Source organism: Oenanthe melanoleuca, chromosome 1 (assembly GCF_029582105.1).
Source record: "Oenanthe melanoleuca isolate GR-GAL-2019-014 chromosome 1, OMel1.0, whole genome shotgun sequence".
Lineage (NCBI taxonomy): Eukaryota > Metazoa > Chordata > Aves > Passeriformes > Muscicapidae > Oenanthe > Oenanthe melanoleuca.
This window is the reverse complement of record NC_079333.1, coordinates 4,216,028-4,242,101: the sequence shown is the minus strand read 5'-3', so window position 1 is coordinate 4,242,101 and position 26,074 is coordinate 4,216,028. Positions and strand designations below refer to the sequence as shown.

The following is a 26,074-nucleotide window of genomic DNA, read 5'->3' as shown; positions in this document are numbered from 1 at the left end:
ATTAAATTTGGCCTGGAGAGGAAATGAATTAGGAATCAGTATTTCAAGCATGCATTGTATTACTTATGGATTGTTGGAATGGGTGGCTTTACATGCTATGATTGACATATACATATGTCAATTTTCTAACTTTAATGTCAAAGCAGACAAGGGGATTGACACTTTTTCCTGTAATACAGCTGAATAAATACATTCTTCTGAATTGATGATTCCCTTAGTTAATCCTCTCTCTCTAACAATCCTGTCCCAATAAATGTGAAGGACAGTGCAGTAAAACCAATTCAAATATTTCCACAGATAGATCTATCTTGTCTTTTACCCATTATTTTGCTGTTTACCATTCTATGCTCTAATTCTGGGAAAAAAAAAATTCTGCTGTGAATTATAGTTATTGATTCTGTATTTTTCTGTCTTCATTGATGTTTATAAGCTGATCCACTAAGTCTTTTGAGAGCTACATTTTTCACTATAACCACAGGAGTTGAAGCATAACATTTAGTCATTTATAGAAAAGGGGGTTGTTTATAGAGAAAGCAAAATAGTTTGCTTCTTTCTTTCTTGCAATTACTTACATGGAGAAGAAATGTATTGCTATGTACGATATTTAAAAACTTGAGCTTTGAATTACTATTTAAAAATTAAATAAAGAATAAAAAATCAAGTTCTGCATTTGTGAGGTGATGACTTCAAGAACAGTTTGGTCACGTACAGGAAGGAAAGCACCCAGTGACATTTGCACTGAAATGTTGTGCTGCACAGAGAAACCTTAACCTGTCAAATACACATTTAGGAGTTTCCCTAAGGGAGTACCTTCACAGCTTGCATTAAAAAAAAAATTAAAAAAAAAAAAACAAACAAAAAAAGAAAACCTAATGAAAGGCTTCAGTAATAAAATTTGCCAGTATAGAACCATTAAATAAAACAAAGAATGCTGTAATGTAGCACAAATAAAATAAGGAATGTTGAAACACAGCACATTTATTCTTACATGTGTTTTATAGTTAATGAGACGTGTTCTGTGGGAACAGGAAATATTTTCTGTTTTTAGTTCTTTTTATCTGCCTCCCCGCTGCCAGTGCTTCTTTTACTTCTGTTCAATGTGCATACAAATTGGATAATCAGAATGGTTCTTTATTATTTTTTCTTTATACAGAAAAATAAAGGCCATCAAAATGAGCTGTCTTGATATTCCAACAAAGTCTAACAATAAAATCCAGCTAATGGTTTGTACCTATGGAAACTGTAAGGATACCAATAAAGCATGGCAGATTCCAGTGGCCTAAGGGAAGCTGAGAGAATTTCCATTCAAAACAGGAATACATGGAGTGAAACACCTACTTCCTAATTAGCACTGAAAAGTTTTGAATCATATGTCAGTACATCCTTTTCTGTCCACACTTGGGATAACATCCCTGCAGATGTGGTGGCAATTAGTCAGAACACACCACAGGATAGAGAATTTAAAACAGGAGTGACAAAACTCTCAGGAGCTCATCTGCTCTCCCTCACCAGATTAATTGCACTGGGGATCTACTTCCATGCTCCTCACACCTCCCCACAGCACAGAGCCCAGGCCAGGGAAGCACAACAAGTCCTGGGAAATCATACTGGGCCCAAGACATCACAAATCTCTGAAAATCAGTCTCACTTTCTGTCTAACAAAGTTTATTCCTTCTCAGATTGGTGTCAATCTCCTGATGCTGCCTGAGCAGGATTAGGACACAGAGCTTTGCACAGGCAGGCAGGGCTCCTTTTAACCCCATAAATAAAGTAGAGAAAAACATCAGTCAATATTTTCCATCTTCCTGACCTCCCTTGTATCTTTTTTATTCCTCTGAATTCAGTTTTATTCTAATCAAAGTTTACTTTGGCATTAAGCGCATTCTCTATCTTTTCTTTACAGGGTGGCAGTGAGAAGCCAGGTACAAGTAATTATCAACTAACTACTGAGATTTTAAAGCTGGCAGTTTCACTGACATTTAGAAATTATTTTGATTGTGAGTTTAGGGTTATTCTGCAGAATTCTTGATAGTGTTACCTCACTTACCAAGACTTTTTGTTTTACATAGACAAAATTATTCCTAAATCTTAAATTTCATTAGGGCACTTCATTTGAAATCTGTGGATTTAATTTCAGATTTAAAACTGCATCTTATTTTGTGACTCTTTCTATATTTTTAAACTTTACTATAACTTTTGTCAGTACTTTTGTCAGTAAGGATCAATACCAAATATTTTCCAACAGTATTTTGATGCAATGATGTAATTTTTGTACAGTTATATACAAACAATATTATTTACTAAACAATACGTAATTATGTGACACTTTTATCCTAAGGAAGATGCTTTTATTTCACCCTTGTTCTTACATTCAGAAGACACAAAGGAAAGCTAAAATAGTTAGATGGTCAGTTTGATTTAATTATTCTGCTGTTCTGTTCCATGTTTGTCCATCTGTCTTCTGTGTAGGAACTTTTATTCTTATTCTGAGCTACTGGGTGCTAACATGGTAAGAATAGATATTCACAACCATTGTATAGAACACTTGATAAATCTACCAGATACCACTATTGCTACATTAATCAGGCTGACATTTAAATTGCCTTACTCTGTATCAGTAAAGTATCACCAGAAAATTTCAAACTGCAAACAGTTCAGGTGAAAATGCAGAAAATTGCACAAAATACATTTAAGAAATAGGAAAAATAATAGGATGAAGTAAAAATGTTTGAATTATTTTAATCCAAGGTAAGAATTCCTTGTTAAAACTATTCTGAAAAATAAAGACTGCTTCTCTTGTAACTTGATAAATGACTTATAAAGTAATTTTGTGATTTTTCATTGTTTTTCTTGTCAATGGAAAGTGTGCTACCACCATGGGTATTTCTACTCCACTGTGACAAACTGGCATCTCAGGCAGCTGCTCCTTTTAGTGTGTAATATCAGCAGTCAGAAAAATAGAAGAGTCACAAAAAAAAACCAGAGCAAGCTTTTTCAGCAGATCATGTAGATATGCTCCAATTCCATACAATTAAAAAGTTCAAAATTTAAAAAAAAATAATAAATAAATAGGAAAAAGGTAGTGAAGAAGGCAGAAAAGTAAAACAAAAAATATTCTTGAATAGTCAAGAAACTGAAAACAGCCTCACAACCTTAGGGAGAATGTTGTGCTTGATTGTTATCATCCCACAGTGGTTTCATTCCATGGCAGACACTCTTGCAATTTTCTGGGTTTGAGCTCTCCAAGACAAAAAGAAAAGCAAGACCTTCTCAGTGAGCTGCCTCCAGCCCTGAAGTCACACACACCTTCAGTCCCCAAAGGCCTGAGCTTTATGTCAAATTTTTATGAGACTGAGCAGATTCCTGGCTAAACCTCTGAGAATCATAAATGTTATAGTTTTGTTTTTTTTTTTTTTTTTATTTAATTTTATTTTTAAATTTTTTTAAGTCTACTGCAAATAATAGAGGACAATGTGAAGATCTTTGTAGCATAAGGGAGTATTTGTGCTTTTAAAGTAAAAATCTAAAGTTTTGTTTCTGTGGCAGTGAGGATTTTGTGTTTTCTAAACCAAACGTACCTAACACTGATGGATGTTGAGAGATAAACAAGAAGTTCTTTTAAAGCAAATGAATATTTTGCAAGGGATAAAATCTAACCAATACTTTGAAATACATGACATTTCACTTCAGATGAGTACCTTGTAACTAGTAAATAGTTCTTGAATTTTACTCTGAATTCTATGGTACTGATAACTGTCAGAAAAATTAATTAATAGCTTAAGGGGATAATTGATCTGATCTGCTGAAGTACCTTTTCCATGCTAAATTGAAAAAAAAGTAAAAATTATAATTGCTGTTACAATAATTATTATAATTCCCTCCACTGCCAATCAGAAAGGTCCTTGAAGTAATGAAGTCCAGAATTTGAGTAGAGGAATAACTGCTTTATGAATAAAGTTATCTCTGTCCAGCATATTTACTGTCATAAGACATTTACTTTTGTTAATCATATATACAGAATATGCTTAGCAGGAGAATTTTCCAGACAGAAATATAGGTTTCTTCATTTCTCAGTATAGGCAGGATCACTGAAAACTCTAAAAAAAAGGAATTCTAGGACCATCTTCAAGGGAAGCAAAAGGCAAAAACCTCCTTGACTTCAGGAAACATTAGTTTCATTGTATGCTGCCAGTGATTTCTTTCTGCATTTCTAAAACCATTTCCAAAGTTACTCTTTGAGAATCAATCCATAATATTAAAAAGAAAACCCCTCAAAAGTATCAATCATCTAGTATGTTTTGCTCAGTTAATGACTGACACTACAAGATTTCATAATTGCTAAAAATGAGAGCCCTTTATCAGGGAATGATGCAAAATCTCTGTAAGCAAAGAAGAGGACCATGATAGGGTATAGCTGTGGCTAACATTGCATTTTAACAGTAAACACATCTAACAATTTATTTATCAGTCAGAATTCTGAGTCCCTGTAATTGACATTTGACAGAATCATGGCTATCAGCTTCTCAGACCTGTCATTTAAAAGCCCTGCATTTTAAATGGACCCTCCATCATGTCTAACACCTAATTATCTTGTCTAAGTGGTTCTGCCAGGCAAGGAAGATAAACAATTATCAAGGAGGATGGTGAATTTAGAATTTTCAAAAACTCATTGCATTTGAGGAAATAATAAAGTTTTTACCCCTACACATGCTTAACTTAAACCTATGTTTTAGATTTTTTAAACACTCAATTAGTATCATTTATTTCAATATTCATTAAGGCCAGTGAGATGAAAGATCAATTAGTCACAAAGCTTTGCTCAGAACATCTGATGAGCTGGGAAATTATAGAAACCAGGAAAATGCTGGAGTTTACACTGGCAGAAACTTTGAAGGCTTTCCATATTTACTTGGGCTGTGAGACATTCTGAACATCCCCTCAAAATGATGGGGTTTATTTTTTTCAGTTTGAGCATTGACTACATTCCTTTTTCTATAATCTATTTCCTATATGTCTTTAGAATCTTATGTGGTTAGAACTGCTTAAGTTTGCTGCCTTTCTCAGCCTACAACTCCCTGCTTTTTGGAACTGGATAATCTTTAAAGTCGCTTCCAACCCAAACTATTCTAAGATTCTGTGATTTTTTGGTGCATGCTCAGGTCACCCTCTCACCCATGTCTGGTTTCAAAGGTTTTCCTCTGGACTGTACTAAAGATCTTGATAGTTTAGTGAGGGTAGAAGAGAGATAAAACCTCCACCTCCCTGCATGGACACAGCAGCATCAACAGATCACATCTGCTTGTTCAGCATCAGGTTCATGCCAGAGTTCTGAAAGTGCTCCTGAGAACTGCCACAGTTAAGGGGTGAAGTTCCTATTATTTATGGAAGTCATAACCAGGGCTTCAGAAGACAACTACTGCAAGCAAACTGACTTGTAAAAAAATACAGCAGATTTTCAGGAAATAATACATTTTCAGTTTGCACAGCAAAAACCACTCAACTGCTGTGTAAATTTATATACAGCAGCTGGAACTGTAAAACCACTGAGAAAAGCTGCTTCTCATAAGATTCTTGCCAGACATATTTGGCATGTTGAGTAAAGCCAAATAAAGTATTTCTGAGGAATTAAAAAGGTAGCAATTTGTACAGGATTATTTTCCTTATCCCCAATTGCTTTTTTTTCCCTTTCATTGGTGAGGCAATTAAAATTTTAAATAAAAATTGAATGAATGCTAGTGAGCATTAATGCAGAGCATATGAAGATGGAAACTGGTAGCAATCTGTTCTAGCAACCAAAATTGTGTCCTCCAGGCAAGCAAAGGCCTATTTCTGAAGTGAACTAGCCTGTAATCCCTCTAAAGTATATTGGTTGATACAGGTAATTAGCTCAGCCAAATAACTAAATAAATGCCTGTACAAGACATTCTCAGACTAGGATTTAGCAACTGCAATAAAAATGGTCTTTTAAAACATTGATTTGAAATGGAAATTGGGTTCCTTACCTGAACTGAAGAATAAAGTTAGCACCTCACAGTCTGATGGGAAAAGATACAACCCAACTAAGAATTCCTCCCTTTTCCTTTTACACTCAAGCATCTGACTTTAGATAAGGATCAAAGGAGGGATGGCAAAATTTAAAATAACAGTAGCAGTAGCACTAACAGTAGTAGATAATAAAATTAACAAAATAGGAATTGATGTGCTGCATTCTGATTACTGAGGCATTTGCTATTGAGCCATATTTTGGAAAGCACAACTCACAATTGATCTGATCATTATGGATCTAGAAATCAACCATGTAAATGCCAGAACTGATAGCATCTCCACTCTTTAGCATGTATGAAAAATCAGCTCATTGCTCTTTAAGGTATTTCTATTTCTGCTCTGTGATTTTGAGTACAAAGATGTCATTCAGTGACTGGCTGCATCCATTCCCACAGCATTGCTTCTGGAACTCCAAGTTGACCAGCAAGTGACTCCTTTGTAACTCATGAGTATAGAAAATGGGTTCTGGTAATTTTCCAAGCAGATATATTTGGCTTTAATAATTAAATTTGCATAGTCACACATAAATGACATATGCAGAAAACTTTAGAACCTTAACACAGGCATGGATTTGGTGATGGGGAAAGGGACTGCCTTACCAGCTCTGCTCCATGAAATTGTCTGTTTATGTGAAGTAGAGCAAAGAGATATGATTTCCTATTTGCAGGGTGTTCTCAAGCCTTAGCTCAGTCCTGGGGACTTAACTGCTTTCAGGACTTATGTAGTTGTGGGATTTCACCTTGTTTTTCTACTGGTGACAAGTAGAAAAAATTATTTATGCATCAAAACAGAAGAGACCCTTCCAGAAAAGACAATGAGACTCTTGCTGAAAGACAAATGTGCCCTAAAGCAAAAATCTTAAAACAGAGTTTTCTGAGAATTTAGCAAATATAATCACAAATCACAGAAAATGCTGAGTTGAAAGGGACCCACAAGGACCATCCAACTTCTGGCCCTGCACAGGACACCCCAAGAATCACACCCTGTGCCTGTGAGCATTGTCCAAATGCTTACTGAATTCTGTCAGGCTTGGGGCTGTGGCCACTTCCCTGGGGAGCCTGTTCAGTGCCCAGCCACCCTCTGGGTGAACAAACTTTTTTTAATGTCTAGCAGAAGTTTTGCACTAACTTAAGTTAGTGCAAATCAAGATCATTACCCAAGAAGTCATGAATATCAGAAACTTAATTTTGGCTGAAGTTGTCAGATCTTCCAGAAATGACCTTGTCCAATTTTTCAAGGGACTTTTGAGTAAAATAACAGCTGCTGCCCAGAGTACATCAGTGTGAGGCTCTGACTGATGAAGGTCAGAGTGCAGGCAGGAATCCTGGCTTCCCAACCAATGCACAACCCTTTCCAACACAGGGACTGTGTGAGGGAGGGTCTCTCCCTCCCCATTTCCCTTGAGGTCTGACATGACATGACAGATCTGTCACCCACAGGCCTGTCTGGTGTGACATCCAGCAGCTTTGCTGTGGTGCTGCTTTAACAGTGATTGAAGAGCAAAACTCGATTTGTAGAAGCTTTCATGGTTCCTCCATCCCCATCAAACACAAGAAGAAAATCTGTCAGCAGCTGTTCTGTCCCAGAAAGGAGTGAAGCCACAGGGCACCAGATGGGGAGAAAAGGCACTGCCAGCAGCTGGCACTGGGCACCAGCAGCCACCTCAGCTCAGAGCTGCACAGGAGCTGGAGCTTGGCCCCTTCATTCAGTCCTAGGCTCAAACTCCTGCTCCTGCTGCCTTGCTGTGGCTCTGTGGGACAGCCTGGTGACAACAGAGCTCACTGCTTATTGTCTGACACTGCTGTGCTGAGCTTGGCACCACGAGCTTCAATGAGCAAAGAGCTCATTCCCCCATGGCAGAAATGTCTCTATTTCCTAAGCTGGAGTTCAGAATCAGCCAAGGTGCAGAGAGATGTGGAATGGCACTGGCCACAGTTCAGAGAACAAAGCTGGAGCTGGCCAAGCATTGCCTGGAGCAGAATGCAGAATAGGTTGAAAGGTGTCATAACCTCTTTCTTTTTATTTATCTGCATAAATGTGCATACAAGCATGCATATACATCTAAATATGTGTCCATATGTGTGTTTGTGCATATTAATACCAGGCCTGACAAGCCTACAGTGACAACTTTTAATGAATTTATTCTTTGTCATTGTCTCTGTTCAGCAAAACAAACAAACAAACAAACAAACAAACAAACAAACAAACAAAGTAAAATTAAATACTGCCTTTTAAAATGAAACTAAATTTCCTCCTACAAAAGCACTTTATGGGAACGTGCTCTTTGTCCATTTTTTTGCTAGTTTTTCACAAACAACTTTGGAGCAAGCTGGCAAATTTTTTTTCACAAATTTAAAGAAGTCCAAAAGATCTATTTCTGTAGCTTTCATGAGAATCAATAACTGCATGAAGATAGACCCAACAATAAATGTGTAACTGTGAAGGAGTTGTGGTGATTTTTGCCTATATTCCAGCCAAATCAGTAGGAAATAGAAGAAATAGCCCAAGCACAAATGTGAAGGAAATTAAGTAGTATCAGTCCTGCTATAAATAATTTAGTCTTTAAGAAAAAAAAAAAAAATAAATTACAGAACCACAGACAATACATATTAAAAAGAAGCAAAAGGTTGAAATTTGCTAGGCATGACTTTGGATAAAGACTTTATACATGTCTTGATCTATTTATATCCTACATTCAGACAGAGATATCTCTGGATATGAGAAAATGTACTTTCTAAAACTTTCTATAAAAGGAAACCAGAACTTATTAAATTTAAAAAGTTCAAGTTAAAGACCTGTGTTTATGAAGGCATGGCACAAAGATAATTAAAAATTTCCAGAGCTAAATTAAGTGGAACAAATTTTATTAGGAGGCATCATGTTCTTTCAAATTGAGACTTCTGTTGCCAGAAAAAATTAAAATAAAAAGGAAGAAAGTACTGTGATTTTGACATCAGTCTTTTAAGACATGACTCCAAGATAGTGCCTCACTTGAAAATGACTGCAGAGCAGTCAAATCTCTTTGTTAAAAAGCATGCTGGTAAATGGTTACACACAGAACCTCACTGAAACTGCCACAGCAGAATCTGTGATAACTTCAGATTATGTAAAAATAATTTATTTCTAGACATGTTTCTCACAAAAAATAGTGGTTTGTATAGAACTAACTCAGGCACATCAGGAGAAGGAATATAAGCAGCAAATGCCTGAAACCAACTCTTTTTAACAACAATTAAACACTTTTGAACTGCAAGATATCCTGACTACAAACTGTCCTTTTCACATTCTCTAATGATATTAGGAAATTGTAGCTAAGTGTAATTATACAATTTTAATAAGTCTATAAAAGATATATTCCAAAAGGTGTTTTTGAATGCTTTGCAACTCCCTTGCATTGATGCAGCATTTGTAGTTGGATTGGGTTTTTTATACTTTTTTACCTGAGGCAAACAGATAAATATTTCACCACTTTATGTACTATCAAGGGCCTGTTCATGCTACTAATAAGGAAGTAATGCACTGCTAGAAAGAACAAACAACTGATTAGTTGTGAAATAGTCTCACTGATACTGAAACTAGCACTAAATCTGGAACTTCAGAAAAAGGAAACTATTGCCTGGTGAATCCCTGAATGTTGTTGCATCTCCTTTTCTATCTGTGCATCTTCTGGACAGAGAGTAAAATAAATGAGAGGCTAGTTGGGATTTACAGCTTTGCTGGCTTTCTAAGGTCACACTCTCTTAATGAGTAATTGTTCATCCTGGCACTTGCTGCCACTAGAACAGCTGATAGCAGCTCTAATACCAAGTCAGTAGTGATAGAGATGTATGTTCCTAACCTCCTACAGCTGAGGGAGAACAATGTCTTGTGCATCTTTCAATTTTCTCTTACATTTTTGAGGTGGCAAATATGTTATGAAGGGAAGTCACCTTCACATACACACAGCTATTGCCACACTTATACATTACAAATCAGACTAGTTTTTATTAGTATTTCTTTGTTTTTTGATGTCAGGTGGCATTGCTGTAAAGCAAAAAAACTGTTTTATGATGGCTTTTCCATTCAGCATCATCACTTTTATTCAAAGCTAGCAATTAACTTCCTGCCTAATTTGTCACAATTTAAAATGAAGCGTGTAGCAATGTTTAGAGGCAGAGCCATGACATTTGTGTTTGGCTGAGGCAGTGGTCACCAGCAGTCTCAATTTATCACTTTTAATTTAAACTCCCAGGCCAATGATTTTCATTCTTAAAGCTCTGACTGGCATTTATGGATTTCAAAATCAAAGGGAAAATGAGCTACAGTAAGGAATTCAACCACTCAGATCAATGAAAACTTGTTTTATAACTGAGAGTGCTCCAGCTAAATCCCATCTGCCTGACAGAAGGAATTTAATGTTTCACACAGCTCCTTTCCCACTTTAAACTGAGAATAACTTTTTATTGCAGCCACTACTTGCTGGACAGATGCCGACTATTGATGTTGTGCTCTCAGGAAATATTGTGAAGCAAGTAAAGGTGAGTGCACCAACCAAAGGACCATGCACTAATAACCAAATGTCGATCCCTGAGCTGTCTGATAGCTGCTACTGTTCTCTTTTTGGATGCACTATTTCACTGCTGGAAGGTAGCAGCAAAAACCTGAGAGGAGTTAGTAAATGGAAGAACATACTCCATATGAATTTATTGTGAAAATAAATGACAGTTAAATTCCTGAATCTCTTGGAAGGTGAATTATCTAGATTATTTGGTCCACTATTTCTCAACTAGTGGTTAATTTGAATTATTTCATATCAGTTTCAAAAGTTGAGTAGATAGGTACATTGTTTTACTGTTATAGCTTGCTAAAATATGTACTAAAATAGAGATATCCACCTGTCTGTGTGTAGTGGTGCCATAAAAACACTCACCCACTTATGTCACAAAAATAGAGAGTGAAGGAGAGAAACAGAAGCCCACATATTATTCCACACTATACTATAAATATATATATATATGTACACACCACTCTATACTGCACAATAAGAAGTAATCTTATTCTATGGAAACTGGGAAGTAATTTAAAAATATTAAAGAAAGAAAGACTTTATTTGGCTTTGTTTTGGTTTGCTGTGTTTTCTAAATAACCCTTCCTCAGCCACAGTTTTCCACCCAGAAAGAGATGGTACATTTCTTAAATAATTCATAATCTTTGTTAAATCACTATTTTTTGTTTTGAGATCATTAGTGTCATCCAAACACAGAAGATTTTAGCTGTGAAATAGCCAAAGATTATTTGAGGGCAATTTTCTCTCTCATTAGCTTCCCTGTAAATCCTTGAATTTACAGGATTATCTACCCCTACTCTACTGCTCTGAGTTGGTTCCCTTCCCAATTTATCATCTAGTAAAGCAGCCAAAAGGAGCCTGCTGCACTTTGTAAGGAAATGTCCCATACAGGAAATTTTTTTTTTTTTTTTTTTTTTTTTTTTTTTCATAAAATGGCTGTGAAAGTCACCAGAAGTAAAATAATCATTATTGAAATCTGGAGAATTTGTATCACTGCAGACAAATCTGTGCTATTCTTGTTTCCTGTTGCAGATATTGCAGTCTTTACAAGGATTATTAAATATTGTTGTAACTCAGAATATTTTTATACTTTGAAGTCCATAGAGTTTGCTGTAATGCTATTTACCTTTATTAAATCTTTTTATCTTTAATTATTGCAGGGGTATCTAAAAACCCCAATAGATAAGCAGGAACATATAAGCAGAAAGATCAAAAAAATCTGAAAAAATTCCATGGAAAATATGGAAATATTAAAAAATATTTCCACAAAATTAAATATTCTTATTGCAAATAGAAAAATGTTAACATATTAACCTGTATCTAGTTTTAGTTAGACTATTGAAGCAGTGACAAACTATTATTTCACACTATTTATACATATTTTAATTTTTTTAATAATATATGGATGCATAGAGGAACAAAACTACATATAGTATTATGCCTTTTTTAACCTTCAAATATCTTTAATTACAGGAATACATTCATATTGATATTTTAATTAATTTTAATCTTCCATCAACTGAGACTAATAGTGACTTGTTCATAAAAACTGACATATATTCCACCCACTCCTATTTTTTTGAAGATGTTAGCATTATCCTCCCTAAAACTGCCTTAGAAAGCCACATTTTAATGTCTGACAATATAACCATTATCTTAAAAGGCAAACAAATTTTATTCACAGTGCAGCTTAAAAGAGCTTAGCTATATTGTATTTATGAGAATGTAGAGGTTATCTCAGAATTTTATCCAGAATTCTACTATAGATATGAATATGGAAGACCAAAATCTGCACAGATTTTTCTTTTACAGAACTGTGGGTGTAACATCCTTGATGCTTAACTAAAAATATTAGTCCACCTTTATGAAGCAGCTGTGTTACAGAGCAGTGGTTAACAGAGAAGGAAAAATGATAAAAGAAGAAGATAATGAAGTAAATGTGATATTAGATAAGCTGCTAAAGAGATGAATAGATAAAACCCCTGCAGCATGTCCCTAACCCTGCAGAGATCTGCACTGAGACACTTTGGAGAGTGGTGGTGAAACCCTGCAGTCCATGGGGATGCCTTGGTGGTGTGTTTGGGGCAGGGCTGGAGGTGCTGAGATAAAACTTCCTCAGTGACATCAACCTTTAAAAAATCTCACAGATTTTTTTTTTTTTTTTTTTTTTTGTTTAGCTGAGATTAATCAATTTTTCATTATTACAGTATGCTGTTATGCAAAGGTTACCACTGACACTGGCACCACTGAACTTGACTGTTTCAGGAAAAGGTCAAGGAGATGAATACAGATAAAACTCTGCTCTTCTGCTAGAAATAATTCCCCAGCACCAAAATAATACACCTAGGGAAGTAAGTTAATACAGCTCTGCAGTCACATGTGTTTTCTGAAGAGGCACAGATTTCCATTTCCCTGCTCTCAACTTGCTTCTTTGACCAAAAATTTTACTTCCAATTATAAGCAAGCATATTTAAAGCTAAATACTATTCAACACCACATTAGAAATATGTGATTGTCTCTATTTACTTTCTCTGAAAATTTCCTACTCAGAGTTGCATTATTTATAAAGTGAATCAATACTTTCTGCAAATTTGCATAGAAAGATGCTGAAACATCAGTTAAAATATTTTCCCTTTTAGAATAAATTTAATCTATGAATGAGAGATCAAAATTTCATCTCATGTCTAGCTAGTGATATTTCTAGCTTGACAGAAAAATGTATGAATTGAGGGAAAAGACAAACTCATGTTTTCCCTATTGTTGATAGGCTGCAGCCCACCATACTTGAACTAATTTCTTCAAACTCAATACTCCCCTACCCTAGTCTGTAAATCTTTTTTTAAGTTCTCATTGATCTTAAATTACAGGATAAAAGAAAGAAATGTTAGAAAATTTTAGAAGAACTGTCTAATTTTGAATAATGGAGCTTGGAGTTTAATGCCATGTATACCTGAACCAGTTACTGGAATCAGAGAATTCATTTTACAGAAAAATTTGAGCTAATATAATATAGTGGTAATTCATTTCTGAACTGTAAAACTCAACATTGGAAACTGGCTGAACAACCTGTCAGTAGTTTACAGGAACATAAAACAGCTGTTTGCCATGTAAAAAAAGTTAGAATGTATAAATCACTTAAAAATGTCCAATAATCTCTAAACACTTCAATACAATTATAGATCAAACTCATTATTTAGAAGCTGTTGCATGCATTGTTTAAAATATTATAGAAAATAGAAGTCTAAAACCATAACTTTATACTTAGACAGAATAAGCACAAAGATAATTCTTGCAAATGTAAGTTCATTCAAATAATGAGATTTAATTAACATTGCAGCAGTTTATAAGGTTTGCCATTAACTTCAGCAGAAAAGTTGTGACTAACCATCCAAGTACTGTGGATGAAGGCAAAAGAATTAAACAAGAGCAGAGGAGTGTTCAGGAAATATGAGCAGAGCTAGGACTGCTTTGCATTTTTATCCAGTGGGACACCTCTAACTGACTGGTAGTGAAACAGCTTTGGGATATAAAATCTAATTTTGCAAGTAGAGATGGCTTGTAAATATTTGCTTTAAAAATTTAGTTTTAATGTAAAAGATGACATTGTTATTTCAAGAAAGAAATGTGGTGAAGTAAGTCCAATTTGCTGAATACATCTGTTTTAAAAAATACTACAATTTTTAGTTTATTTTTCATATTCTAAGTTCTTTCATTACCATGTCTCTTTCTTTCACTCAGATTTGCTATGGGAATGGTTCTGTGTGTCATCTTCCTTCTCCTTTTGGTTATCCTGACTCTACTCATAGATAGTATAATAAAACACTTGTATATGATGCAATGTATGCCACTTTAGCAACTGAAAACAACAAAAAATACTCTGAAAAGCCAGTCCTTCACAGAATTAGTTGCACTTGCTCCAGGTCAAGAAGTATGAAATGGACTTTAAATGGTTTCATTGAAAAAGTCTACTTTGGAACCTCTAGCCATGTCTTGAATATCTGATAATATTCCTGCTCAAGTGAAGATTTTAAGGGAGCCTTAAAAAAAGAGAAACAAAGAAAATTATGCATATTTAAAATGCAAAAATCAGTTCTCACTGGAAACCAGATATTGCATGCTGGATGGAAACAAGGTTTAGCAGATTAAGAGTGTGGTTTTTTTTTCCCCTTTCTTTTCCTCCTGGCCAAGAATCCTGACATCTCTTGTCTCATCTCTCTGACAGATCAAGATCCAACTCAAATATGAACTCTTATTTCCAAGCAGGTGTTTTTAAATACAACATGCATTTCTAAATTAAATATTAGGTGTGCTTACCCTGGTTACTATAAACTTGCCAGAGGAGCAATCTTTATTACTCATTCATGGGATGACAGCATAAATTTTACAACAGTAGGAAAACACTTAAATACATAACACACATATGAAGACAGAAAACAGATGTTCCTAATTGTTAGTCTGGGCAGAAAAAGGTAAAAGCATATTATTAAAAAATATCTTGAAGCTAACAGAGCTGCAAAATAAACTTCTAGAGCTTTGGAAGCTATGGAAATTTGAGTCTGCTCTCATTCCAAAGTGCACAAATTAATGCCATTGTTGTGTATAAATTAAAACTATTTCCAAAATACGAGCCTAAGGCAAATGCATATGGAAGAGTCAAGAGTTGTTGAGTGTAATGAAGAAACTACTTTTAAGAAGCAGAGGAATCAGGCAAACTGTTCACAGCATTATTGCTTTGAAGACCTTAAGCACTATCAGAATTAGTTTGTAATTTCCTGTGCCTTTCATTTTGAACTCCCTAAAGATTCGTGTGAAAGCAATGACATGTATAAACACAATTTTTTTTGGATTGACCATTTATGATAAATGTCTTCCTTTACTACACTTAACCAAAATCACTACTTTTACCAAGAATGCAACAGAAATAATAATTTCACTTGTCATGCACTGGAAACACCAGAGTTTCCTTTGGTTTTGTGTTGCTCTTGTTTCTTCTAGTTTGGTTGGCTGGTTTTGTTTTTTAATGAAATATCTCTCAGAAATGTCTAGGTAAGCTTTGAAAGCAGAAGGTTTTTAATGTAACTCTGAAGATTTTCCTGAGTGGTCAGTTAACTGTTTGCTGCAGAAGTTTCTAATTCACCAGTTCATATCTGAAATATCTTGTTCCCTACCCTGACTAGAATATTCAATGGTGATCCTTTCCACTGTATATCATTCATTGTGAGAGGTTCCAGATAACTGAAATGTGCTTAATTACCCTAAAAAAGTTCTTAGGCAAGCATGGAGATAGCACCAATGAGCTTATCTGACATTCCAGTTAAAATCACCAGTCAATAAATACCCATCTCATTCTCAGGGGTTTTAATCATGTGCTGAATGCCCTTCACAGCCACTGACTACAACAGGAACAAACAAAATCAAGGCACATTTCTTATCTCAGTGCCGTGTGTCTGCCTGCCAATTTCTTCATAATTACTATTTTACATATTTCTCCACAAATGCCCCTTTCACAAATTGAAATAAACTATTATTATTAAATATAAAATTGCTGCAGCATTTGGGCACTGCATTTTAGTGACTACAACCTAAATCAGAAATCTGCTGAAATGCATGACATGGACAAATTGCTAATGGTTATAAATAATGGTGTACTCTGCAATGAAAGAAACAATTACAGAAGCTGAAAGACCACAAGTGGTAAGTAAATTGTGGGAAAAAATACAGTATTGATTAACCTTTCCCCTTCTCATTCAAACTAGAATTTAATTTTGTTCTCCTCATATTGTGCAAGTTAGAGGAATGTATCTAAAAATATATGCACTGGCTGACTCACTCATGGCTAATTCTGGTGTATGAGAGATGAAAGTAAATGCAACCAGGTTGACTTTTGCTGCCTTAAAAAAATGACTGGCTATCCAAATTTTCCAGCAGAAAAAAAAATATATCTGTAAAAAAATTTATAAGCATTAAAAAAGTCATTCAGGAAATAAATCAAGATTTTTTTCAAAAGCTACTTCTAGTATATATAATATTGTGTAGTAACCAGGCATATGTGAAAAGAAACATCAGCTACAAGTAGTGTAACTGTAGAGAGCTAACCAGCAGATGAAAGACTATGATTAATAAATATCTTGCACAAAGACATTGCCTCTAAACTCTTAATATTCTGGCAGATCTGAACAAGTCTGAGAGCTGAGATGCACAATTTCTCTCTTGTGGTTTTCTTTCCAATTGAAAATGCTTAATTTATATACACTGCTATAAATATGCATACATATTCATACAATGAAACACACTGAATATTGATTGCATAATGCTAAATTCCTTTAAAAAAAGTATTGTTTAACTGTGTTGCTCATAATTGAGCATGCATCTCAAGCTTTTTTTAAAAATTGCAATTTTTACTGTCTTCATATCACATTCAGCATAGATGTTTACAGACTGTCCCTAGTCAGTTGCCAAGAAGTTGATATTTTTCTTCAAATTTTTCACAAAAATAACATCAGCCATGATGATACGAGTGCAGTGTTGGGTGGAACAATCAATGCATCTACAGATGTCCACTAAATAAATGCCATAAATTTCTTTTTTATTGTCATCTATGAAAATGTCATGTTCTTTCTTTCACGTGGACTTGAGCTCTGGCAATGTCTGATGGAGTGTTCTGTCAGTTTCATAACTGGCTTTTATTTGACCTGCTGTTCCAATAATCAGCCATTAAAAAGAGCTGTTCCTTTAGATTTATAAGCTATTAACATAATTTTGAAGATGGTGCAAAGGGGCTTCACCATGTCATTATGAAAAGAGAGACCTTCTTGACTTTAAACTCATAAATGACAATCCTGTCTGTAGAGATTTGAGACCCAGGGAAAAGAAAGGGAAGTTGACTTTTGATTAGGGTCAAAGTTGGATGCTAAAGTGGGAATCAACTTAGAATGAGTGAACAGGGAACTCCACTGCCACCCTGGTGAGGATCCTGAAACTCTACTGTCACCAGCCAGAGGGATTAATCTTGATAAACTGTCCTGGTAGTGTTACTGAGACACAGAATGCCAGCCAGATGAGGCTCTTAACACTTAAACTATCTCCATTGTGATTATAGTTCTTCATGCCTTTAATTCATGATGAATTTATTCCTGGAAGAGACACTGAAATCCTTCCATGTATTCATCAATTCCCACAGCACTGAGTGATAAGAGGTTGCTCTTTCTACAGACTGTCTCCACTGAACTATAAATGTCTGAGGAGTCACCTGTACTAGAAACAGACCTTAACTTATTTAGAAGGAATTAGATTAAACACTTCCAAACACTGGCAAGATTTTACCATCAGATTAGGAAACATCACCTAGGATGTATCTAGGATGTATGCAATGAGTTGAGGGAAAAGACAAACTCTTATTTTCCCTATTGTTGATAGACTACAGCCCATCATCCTTGAACTAATTTCCCCAATCCCAGTACTCCCCTACCCTGTAAATTGTTTTTTAGTCCTCACTGATCTTAAACTACAGGACAAAAGAAAGAATTGTTAGAAAATTTTAGAACAATCTAAATCATGTAAAATAAGATGCATTAGACAACAGAATCCTGACAGATTTGCACTTTTGGAGTCTGACTGAAACTCTCAGCTGTCAACACTAGACTGACACAGAAAAATGGGACAGGTGTTTAATACAGTGGGAGGGTGTGTGCCCTCAGAGTGAAGCCTCTTGTGCCTCAGATTCTGCCAGCTGCTAGCAGGTCTTTGATGTCACAGAGACCAGAGGCACCCACAAACTGCAGAACTGAGCAAGGAGACTTTCCAAGAGTCAGAAGGAGGATTCCTCCACTTTCCACCACTCAGGATATGTCTCATACTCCCACTCCTGGTACAGTAATGTTAAAACCCCCTCTATTCTAAAGGAATAAAATGTATGAATGCACAGTGAGTATGAATGCATACATGGACTTATTTGGAAATAAGAACCACTGTTTTAAGTTCTGTTTTGCTTAATTATTCATTATTTACTGCTTTAATTATGCATGAAAAGTCTCAAGCACTTCTGAATTTTCTTTAGGCAATGCAGACACTATGGCATGCTATGAAAGTAATATATTGAGATGTCTCTTTCTTCCATTAGTCATAAGAGAAACATAAATTACAATTCAGCATATAATTCTCTGCCTCTTCACACAATGATTTAAAGTTGATTGAGCACAATTACTTTGTACTCAGCATATTTACTGCTGTATAAAACTTTCTCTCATAAAGAAAAGGCATCCAGGCACTTTTTTGAACAACAGCATTATAAAACATTTTTTGATGAGGCTTTTTGTGAAAACATGCTTTATTTTTCAGTTGTTTACAAATCACTTTAGCAGTGATTTGGGAAAGAGCTTTAATATGTGCTAATGTTCCTCCTTGAGCAGGAACTTTGCTTAAGTGCTTTTCTGAGCAGAATCGTGTTTATCTGTCCATTTATCTGAGTTTAAAGTAGGGATTTATTCTGAGACAAAGCTACTGAAGGGTAGCACATAGATCACTTCCCTCATCTCTCCACCTGCAACATTTGTACTTCCCAACACACCCTGCCCCATCCTTGTTTGCCTCACTGTTTGGACAGGACACAGCACATGCTGTGATTGTACAAGACCATTAATATATATATTTTTATAACAGGCAAGCTGACTGGTCACTCAGCTGTGTGTTTAACACAGGAAGCAATTCTCACACACCTGAATTTTGCTTTTCAACTTGCAGACCTGACCAGGGACTGGGTGACTCTGGAGGGTCATTCTTCACAATTCTGTTGAATCTTTTTCACTGTTACCAAACTCATGTTGGCTAACAGGTTCACATGGTGCCTGACAGACAATGTAGCCACAGAAATTTTGTTTCCTTATAAAGCCAAGGGTAAAAAACCAAACCCATGGATGTCAAACTTTGAGTCTTTGTATAAAATTAAAGGAAAAGGTAATCAATATTACCAAGTGAATTTTACAAGACTTACTCGTATTAATGTCAGTAATTTTTTTTAGTATTTGATCAGGTCTGGTAATGCTTTAGACATCAGATTACAGAGAGGTTTGAGGGATGCAGTTTGCAAAGCCTTTTATAAGTGTTGCTTTCCTTCAGTCTGCTCCTTGCCACTGCTAAAGCTGAGTACCACACTTAATCTTGGTGATACTTGTGACTGCATGAGGAGGCAGTTAAGATTTTAATATTAGTTGTGGTAGGGCTCTGTGCATAAAAATCAGCTTTAATCACTTTTGAATTAGTTCACTTCTCCTGTCAGCAAATATTCCCCCTCTTTGATGCTCTCAGACTACTCTCTTCACTAATGTGGCAGAATGCAATTCTTCTGTTTCTGTGAATGCCCACAGAACTCTTCACTGAATTACTTTATTCAGCAAAATGCCAACAGCAGCATTGTTCTCCAAAAAGAGAGAAAACTCCCTGAAGAACAAGCTAATAATTTTGCATGTTTAATGATGAATCTGTTAATTTCACACAAACCATCCAAAAGGAAAGGCCACTAGAGGGAAGTAAATCCAATATGCTCAAAGAAAATAAAATTATTGTAGCTAACAGAATGGTCTGGATTTACATCAGCAGAAGATTTTGGTCCATATTCTTAACAAAGATATGACAACTGAATAAAACAATTTATGTATTTATAAGGAGGTCTTGCACTTCATGCAATGTGCATACCAAAAACAGTATGTAGGAAAAGACTGAATATAAAAAGGTAGTTTGAACATGGGATAAATATGTTGTGTGGGTATAATTTACTGCATACCTCTGTCTTTCACATTAGACACATATCAAATGCAAAAAAAACAATAAAAAAAAAATTTAAACCAGTATCTTTTGACTTCTGGTAAAGTGGTCCTTGTAGAAATGAACATATTTCTGATTTGTTTTCATGCCATACGTTTAATCTTGGATCTTTGTTTTCCATGAATATGTTCACAAACCTGCAGCATCATGCAATAACTACTGTCCATTTCATCAGAATTAAGATTATAAGGAAAGACTGCCAACAGTGTGTTTACAATAAAATGTCTGCAATGTTTCAAAGCTTTAGCTCTATAGCTTACTTTTCTGAGGTTGCATACCTTAGCTTTTTCCATATCCCTTTTTATTTATGACTAAAAGTAACTCAAAAAGATGTCCACTTTTCTCTTCCTACTTTCCATCAACAAAAACTCCATGAATTTTCTTCCACATTTCATACACCACTGCATTTTTTTCTTGTCCTTTTAAATATATAGTCACCATACTTACAGTTTTATACAACTACACAGCCTATAAACCTACAGAAATGGTTTTATCTTTATAACTACATTTTATAGATGACTCCATTTCATTTATTACAGTGGTTTCTCAGGCAAAGCTGTCTTTTTATATCCAGATAAACTGACAGATATTCCGAAAATCTGGTCTTAAATCCTCTGAAGCCTTTCCAACAGCATTTTTAGTAATGTAAGAATTATTAAAGGGAATGCAAAGAGTCTAGAGTTTACTGTCAGTGTGTCAAAAACTATCAAAACATTGGTCTTTTCCCTGTTTTGAGTAAACTGCCAAGAAAATCTATATCCTTAAACCAGGGACAGACAACATCAAAAGACATTATTTTTTAAAAGCCTACCACTTAAATGCATATCACAAGCTGTGTTCACACAGCTGTTGTCCACTTTAAAAATGAACTGTATTTCAGGTGACCTCCACCTGGGCAAGCTTACTGACTGCATTTAATACCAGGGAGCAAAACATCCAAAAGGAAGTTTACACAGGAGAAGTTTCTGGCACCTCACTTTCTCCCTTTAGTGAGAAAGGAAAAGGGAGATGCAGGTTTCCAACATGATACATTGCCTCAGTGCTTCAGGCAATTCTCAGTGCAAGGCCTGTATATCATTAGGCATCTTATATAATTCGCTCTTCTTTTACCATCGTGGACAGTGAGTGAGTGGGTTTTGTGTTTTTCCAAATCAATTTTCATGAATATTATTAGTATTGCCATCACTGTCACTATTATCATCATCATCACAGCAAGCTGTTCATTTCTGTATGCCCAAAGGCAAACGAGTCATTACTTACTCATCAACAAAACTACTCGTCCCAGATACAAAGGTAAGCAGATTTTTGCTAGGCTGATCAGTGAAAGAACCCAGGGCTTTCACTACAAGTGGAACATAACAGGATCCTCCTGAACATTAGCACTTTCACTAAGCAGAAACATATCATCAAATGTGTTCTACTCCAAACAGTAGTTTTGCCAGCTCAGTTCCTGTTCTACACTAAACACTGCAGCAATGTCACTGCACAGCAGGTGAAAAACATTTCTGGAACAAATGTCAGCAAGGGATAATTCTGAAATAACCTTCTTGACTAGAGTTACACAAGTCAGAAGAGAGCATTGCTATATGGATTGCATTGTTGCTAACCTATGATACTCTTTCCTGGCACAGTATTTCTAAAGGAGAAAAAGTTGCAGAAATAAACAAAAAAAAAAAAAGAGAGCTCTTTCAGTTTCCATGTTTCTCACAAAGGTTCACCTTGGACATGAATTCAAACTGAAATGGTGGCAAGAAAAAGCTCAAAATAATAATGCAAAGTTTACAATTAAAGGAATAGAAATGAATCTATTAGGATAGCTCACCTAAGGAAAATGGCTTACACACATGCAGAAGTATCTCACAGCAAGGCATGCTGAATTAGTGCTATGAAACACAGATACCAAAGAGAGGGAGGTCACTTGCACTCTGCCTTTGAAGTGTGGAGTCGTAATGGACAACCTGTGGTGTGAAACTGCCAAAGCCCCAGACAGACTCTGGTCCTGACTGTTGGGAAAGATGAACCAGGAAGATCTTACAAATATGAATGCTCAGATTCTGGGAATATAGAAACCATGAACGAGATTGAAATGAAAGCCACTTTTGAGATACTAAGCCTTAGTTACTGAATTACCATGAAACAATGGGATAGCCAGCTAGGGGTAATCCCCTCTTGACAGAACAATGCCTTCTGCTAGATGGTGGGTCCAAAGGTCAGAGACATCCCTGCTAGGGTCCAACTTTAGAGTTTAAAGTGTAACACACTATGGTAATGCAAGGATTCCTATTGGCTGTATGTAAATGTTACAGAATTTGTATCTTGTATTACATTGGTTAGTGGGAATTAGAATATTCATCATAGAAGAAGATTTATTGTATTGTAAACGGGAAATCCCTCTCTTTACTTGCTCTCTTACCCTTACTGCTACCACCCCTCTCTTACCTCCCTCTTGCTCTCTCCTTCTTGCTTTTACTCTTTCTTACCCCTCTTGCTCTCTCCCCTTCTCCTTTACTCCCTCACCCTCTTATCCCATTGCTCTCTCTCTAACCCCTTCTCACTCCTTGTCCTGCTCTGTACTGCAGCCAGCAACACTCAGTAGGACTCTATGTACTTTCACTCTTACAATAAATTCAACAGGAACTTTTAGCTTATAGAGTGAATGAATTTTGTCCCTGTCTATCCTGACACAGACTCCCGCAACTGACGAGCCACTGACACAGCTGGTCTCAGATGGCTACAGCTTGCACTTGACTTTGAACAGAAAGGCTGTTTGTGCCCTGTGTAACGGGGCCAAGGGCCAGCTGCCAGAAGCATTTAATGTCCCATCTAGCAACCCGCAAACCCCCCTAACCCAGGCTCCAAGAACGGGCCCCCACAGCCACAGGGACACGGCGGCGGGTGGCACTCACCATCTTGGTCGGTGGTGACGGTGATGGCCGTGAACTGCTTGGGGGAGAAGCTGAGCTCCGAGACGCCGTTGGAGGCCTGGATCTCGAAGGTGTAGTTGGCGTGGGCCACGAAGTCGAGCACGGTGACGGAGGCGTTGGTGAGGCCGCTGTGGCGCGGCACGAAGCGCAGGCCGCCGCCGCACAGCTCGCAGCGCCCGGCCTCCGAGCCGCAGCGCTTGCACACCACGCTGTAGGTCAGGTCCTTCCTGCCGCCCGTGTCGCTCGGGGGGCTCCACTCCAGCATCAGCGCCGTCTCGTTGATGTTGAACACCACGTTCCTCGGGGCGGAGGGCGGCCCTGCAGGAAAGGAGGGGAGAGGCTGTGAAAGCGGCCAGCCAAAGTCATCGACTCGGGAGAAAAAAAATTGCCTTAAGGTAATTACTTGCAAATAAGACGTATAATTCAATGACAGATTCAATGTAAAAATTAAAAGTTATCTGTTACAGAGCGGCGAAAGGACACAGTAACATGGCACTGTCTTGCATGATGCAAGAAAGAGCAAGAAAGAGCAATTTATTGAGGGAAGCCATTGCCTTAAATAAGGCACTTTGTGAAAAACAAAATACAGACAGGTCAGAGAAGGAGACACCTTGTTCTAGGCTTCTCACGGATCCAGCAGGTGTTTATCTTTTGTTATGATTCTTTCTCTTATGTTTACAGTAGAGAAAGAGGCTCTAGCTTGGGACAAATCCCAGCCGAGCCTGAGAAGGCCAGACTGGGAAAATCCTTTAAGATTCTCCCTGGGCCTGTAGTGGCCACAGTTATCTACATACAATTCTTGAAAAAAAGCAGGACCAATGAATCACTGACATCATAAAAAGCAGAATAATCAAAATAACTTAGAATCAATTCAGAAATAATCTAAGGCAACATAAAAATGACTTAGGAATGTCAAACATAGACTAGATAACACAAATTTTCCATAAATGCCTCTTGATGCTCTGGGATACTGAGGCAGAGTTCTAACCATGAAGTTTATATCCTTATTTTATGTCTAGTAATGTAGGATTTTCTGAGACAAAATCTTTGACATTTTGTAAGAGACAAATTGAGTAATAAATGAATAACAGCTTTGGAATAACGACAAGATGTAAAATTGTTTGTATTAGTTCTACACTGCTAGATATTTCTTTCCATCCTTCACTGCTTATCCCCAGGGATTTCTTTGCTGCTGTTCATTAGCAGGATTAGGCTGCAACAGGCCAAGACTATTAGGCATAAGAGACACTTTACAAGTTTTCTTTCTTTCCCACCTGGCATCTCCTCAGCATGAGGAGAAGAGCAAAGTCATGGACTTTTCAACTTAAAGGTCTAAAAGGATGATCAGGAGGCAGGAGAAGTAGTACTTCTTTAAGGCTGTGAGGAATGCAAAGACAGCTGCAGCAGGCAGATTGTGGGAAGCTCTCCCCAAGAAGCAGCTGTTAGAGCTGGCTGTGCACTGCCCCATGAACCACAAGTGACCCACTTCCAATTTCCCACTCACTGCACAACAGTCATGGATTGCCCAACAAGTTTTAACCTGCTTGCTGACTTACTGTGTAGGATCACAGGGAAATCATCTGAGGCTTTATACATACATATAAAAATAAATATATAGAGTGATCTAGTGACTGCCCTCTGTACTGAGCACTGCTGAGGCACCTCGAGTCCTGTGGTGAGTTCAGGGCCCCTCACTTAAAGAAAGGATGGAGAATGTCCAGAGAAGAGCAGTGGAGCTGGAGAAGAGTCTGGAGCACAAGTCTGATGAGGAGCAGCTGGGGGTGTTCAGCCTGGAGGAAGGAGGCTCAGGGATGACCTTATCACTCTCCAAAACTCCCTGACAGGAGGGGGCAGCCAGATGGGAGCTGGTCTCTTCTCATGGGCAACAAGTGACAGAAGAAGGGAGATGGCCTCAAGCTGTGCCAGAGAGGTTCAGGTTGGACATCAAGAAGAATTTCTTCACAGAAAGGGTGGCCAGGCATTGGAATTTATTGTCCTCAGAGGCAGTGAAATCAATTTCCCTGGAGGTGTTCAAGAAGCCACGAGATGTGGCACTTAGTGCTGTGGTCTGGTTGCTCAAAGGTTGGACTTGGTGATCTTAGAGATCTTTCCAACCTTGATGATCCCATAATTCTATGATTCCATATCAGATTCCAGAGTGTAACAGAAGAACTTTACCATCTAATTATTTTTTAGATAGGAATTAATGAATTGGTGAAGGAAAGGTACAAATTGTTACAGAATATCCGAATCATCTTACCTCAATTTCTTACTGTATTATTCTTTTTCCACTTTACATGTTTCAAGCAAAGGTATGATTTTCAAAACCAATTTGGACATAATCCCAAATAGAAGTTATTATAAGAAACATGGACTTGGAAATATGTGAGGCCTTATACTCCAAGTGTTGATACATATGAGTTTACTCTGGTAAACCTGACTGCTGACCTCTGGGGTTTTCAGGCTGAATTAGTTGAATAATCATTACATTCCCAGCTCTCAATAAAATCACCAATGGTTAGCAGAACTTGGAAAACTTTCAGCTTGTTTTGCAGCTTTTGATGATTTACAAAACTGCCAAAAGGACTTATACAAAGTTTTGATAGAGACACTGGAAAAACTTTGAGTGAGCTTTTCCTTATCTCAGAGTTTCTTGAGCAGCTGAAAAGCTACAAGAAACATTTCTAAATGACACCAGCTAGTTTTTACACAGAGTGTAACATTCATAATTTTAAGTGAT

General features: G+C 36.7%; 1 protein-coding gene across 2 annotated transcripts in view; it reads right to left on the bottom strand.

Moving 5' to 3' along the window:
* LOC130257195 (ephrin type-A receptor 6) overlaps positions 1 to 26,074 on the bottom strand; it is a 271,650-nt gene that overhangs the window by 152,440 nt on the left and 93,136 nt on the right. For both annotated transcript variants that reach the window (XM_056499489.1, XM_056499481.1), the window contains exon 3: positions 23,317 to 23,652. In XM_056499489.1, the coding sequence (XP_056355464.1) occupies positions 23,317 to 23,652 (336 nt within the window). The remainder of the gene's footprint in view (positions 1 to 23,316; positions 23,653 to 26,074) is intronic.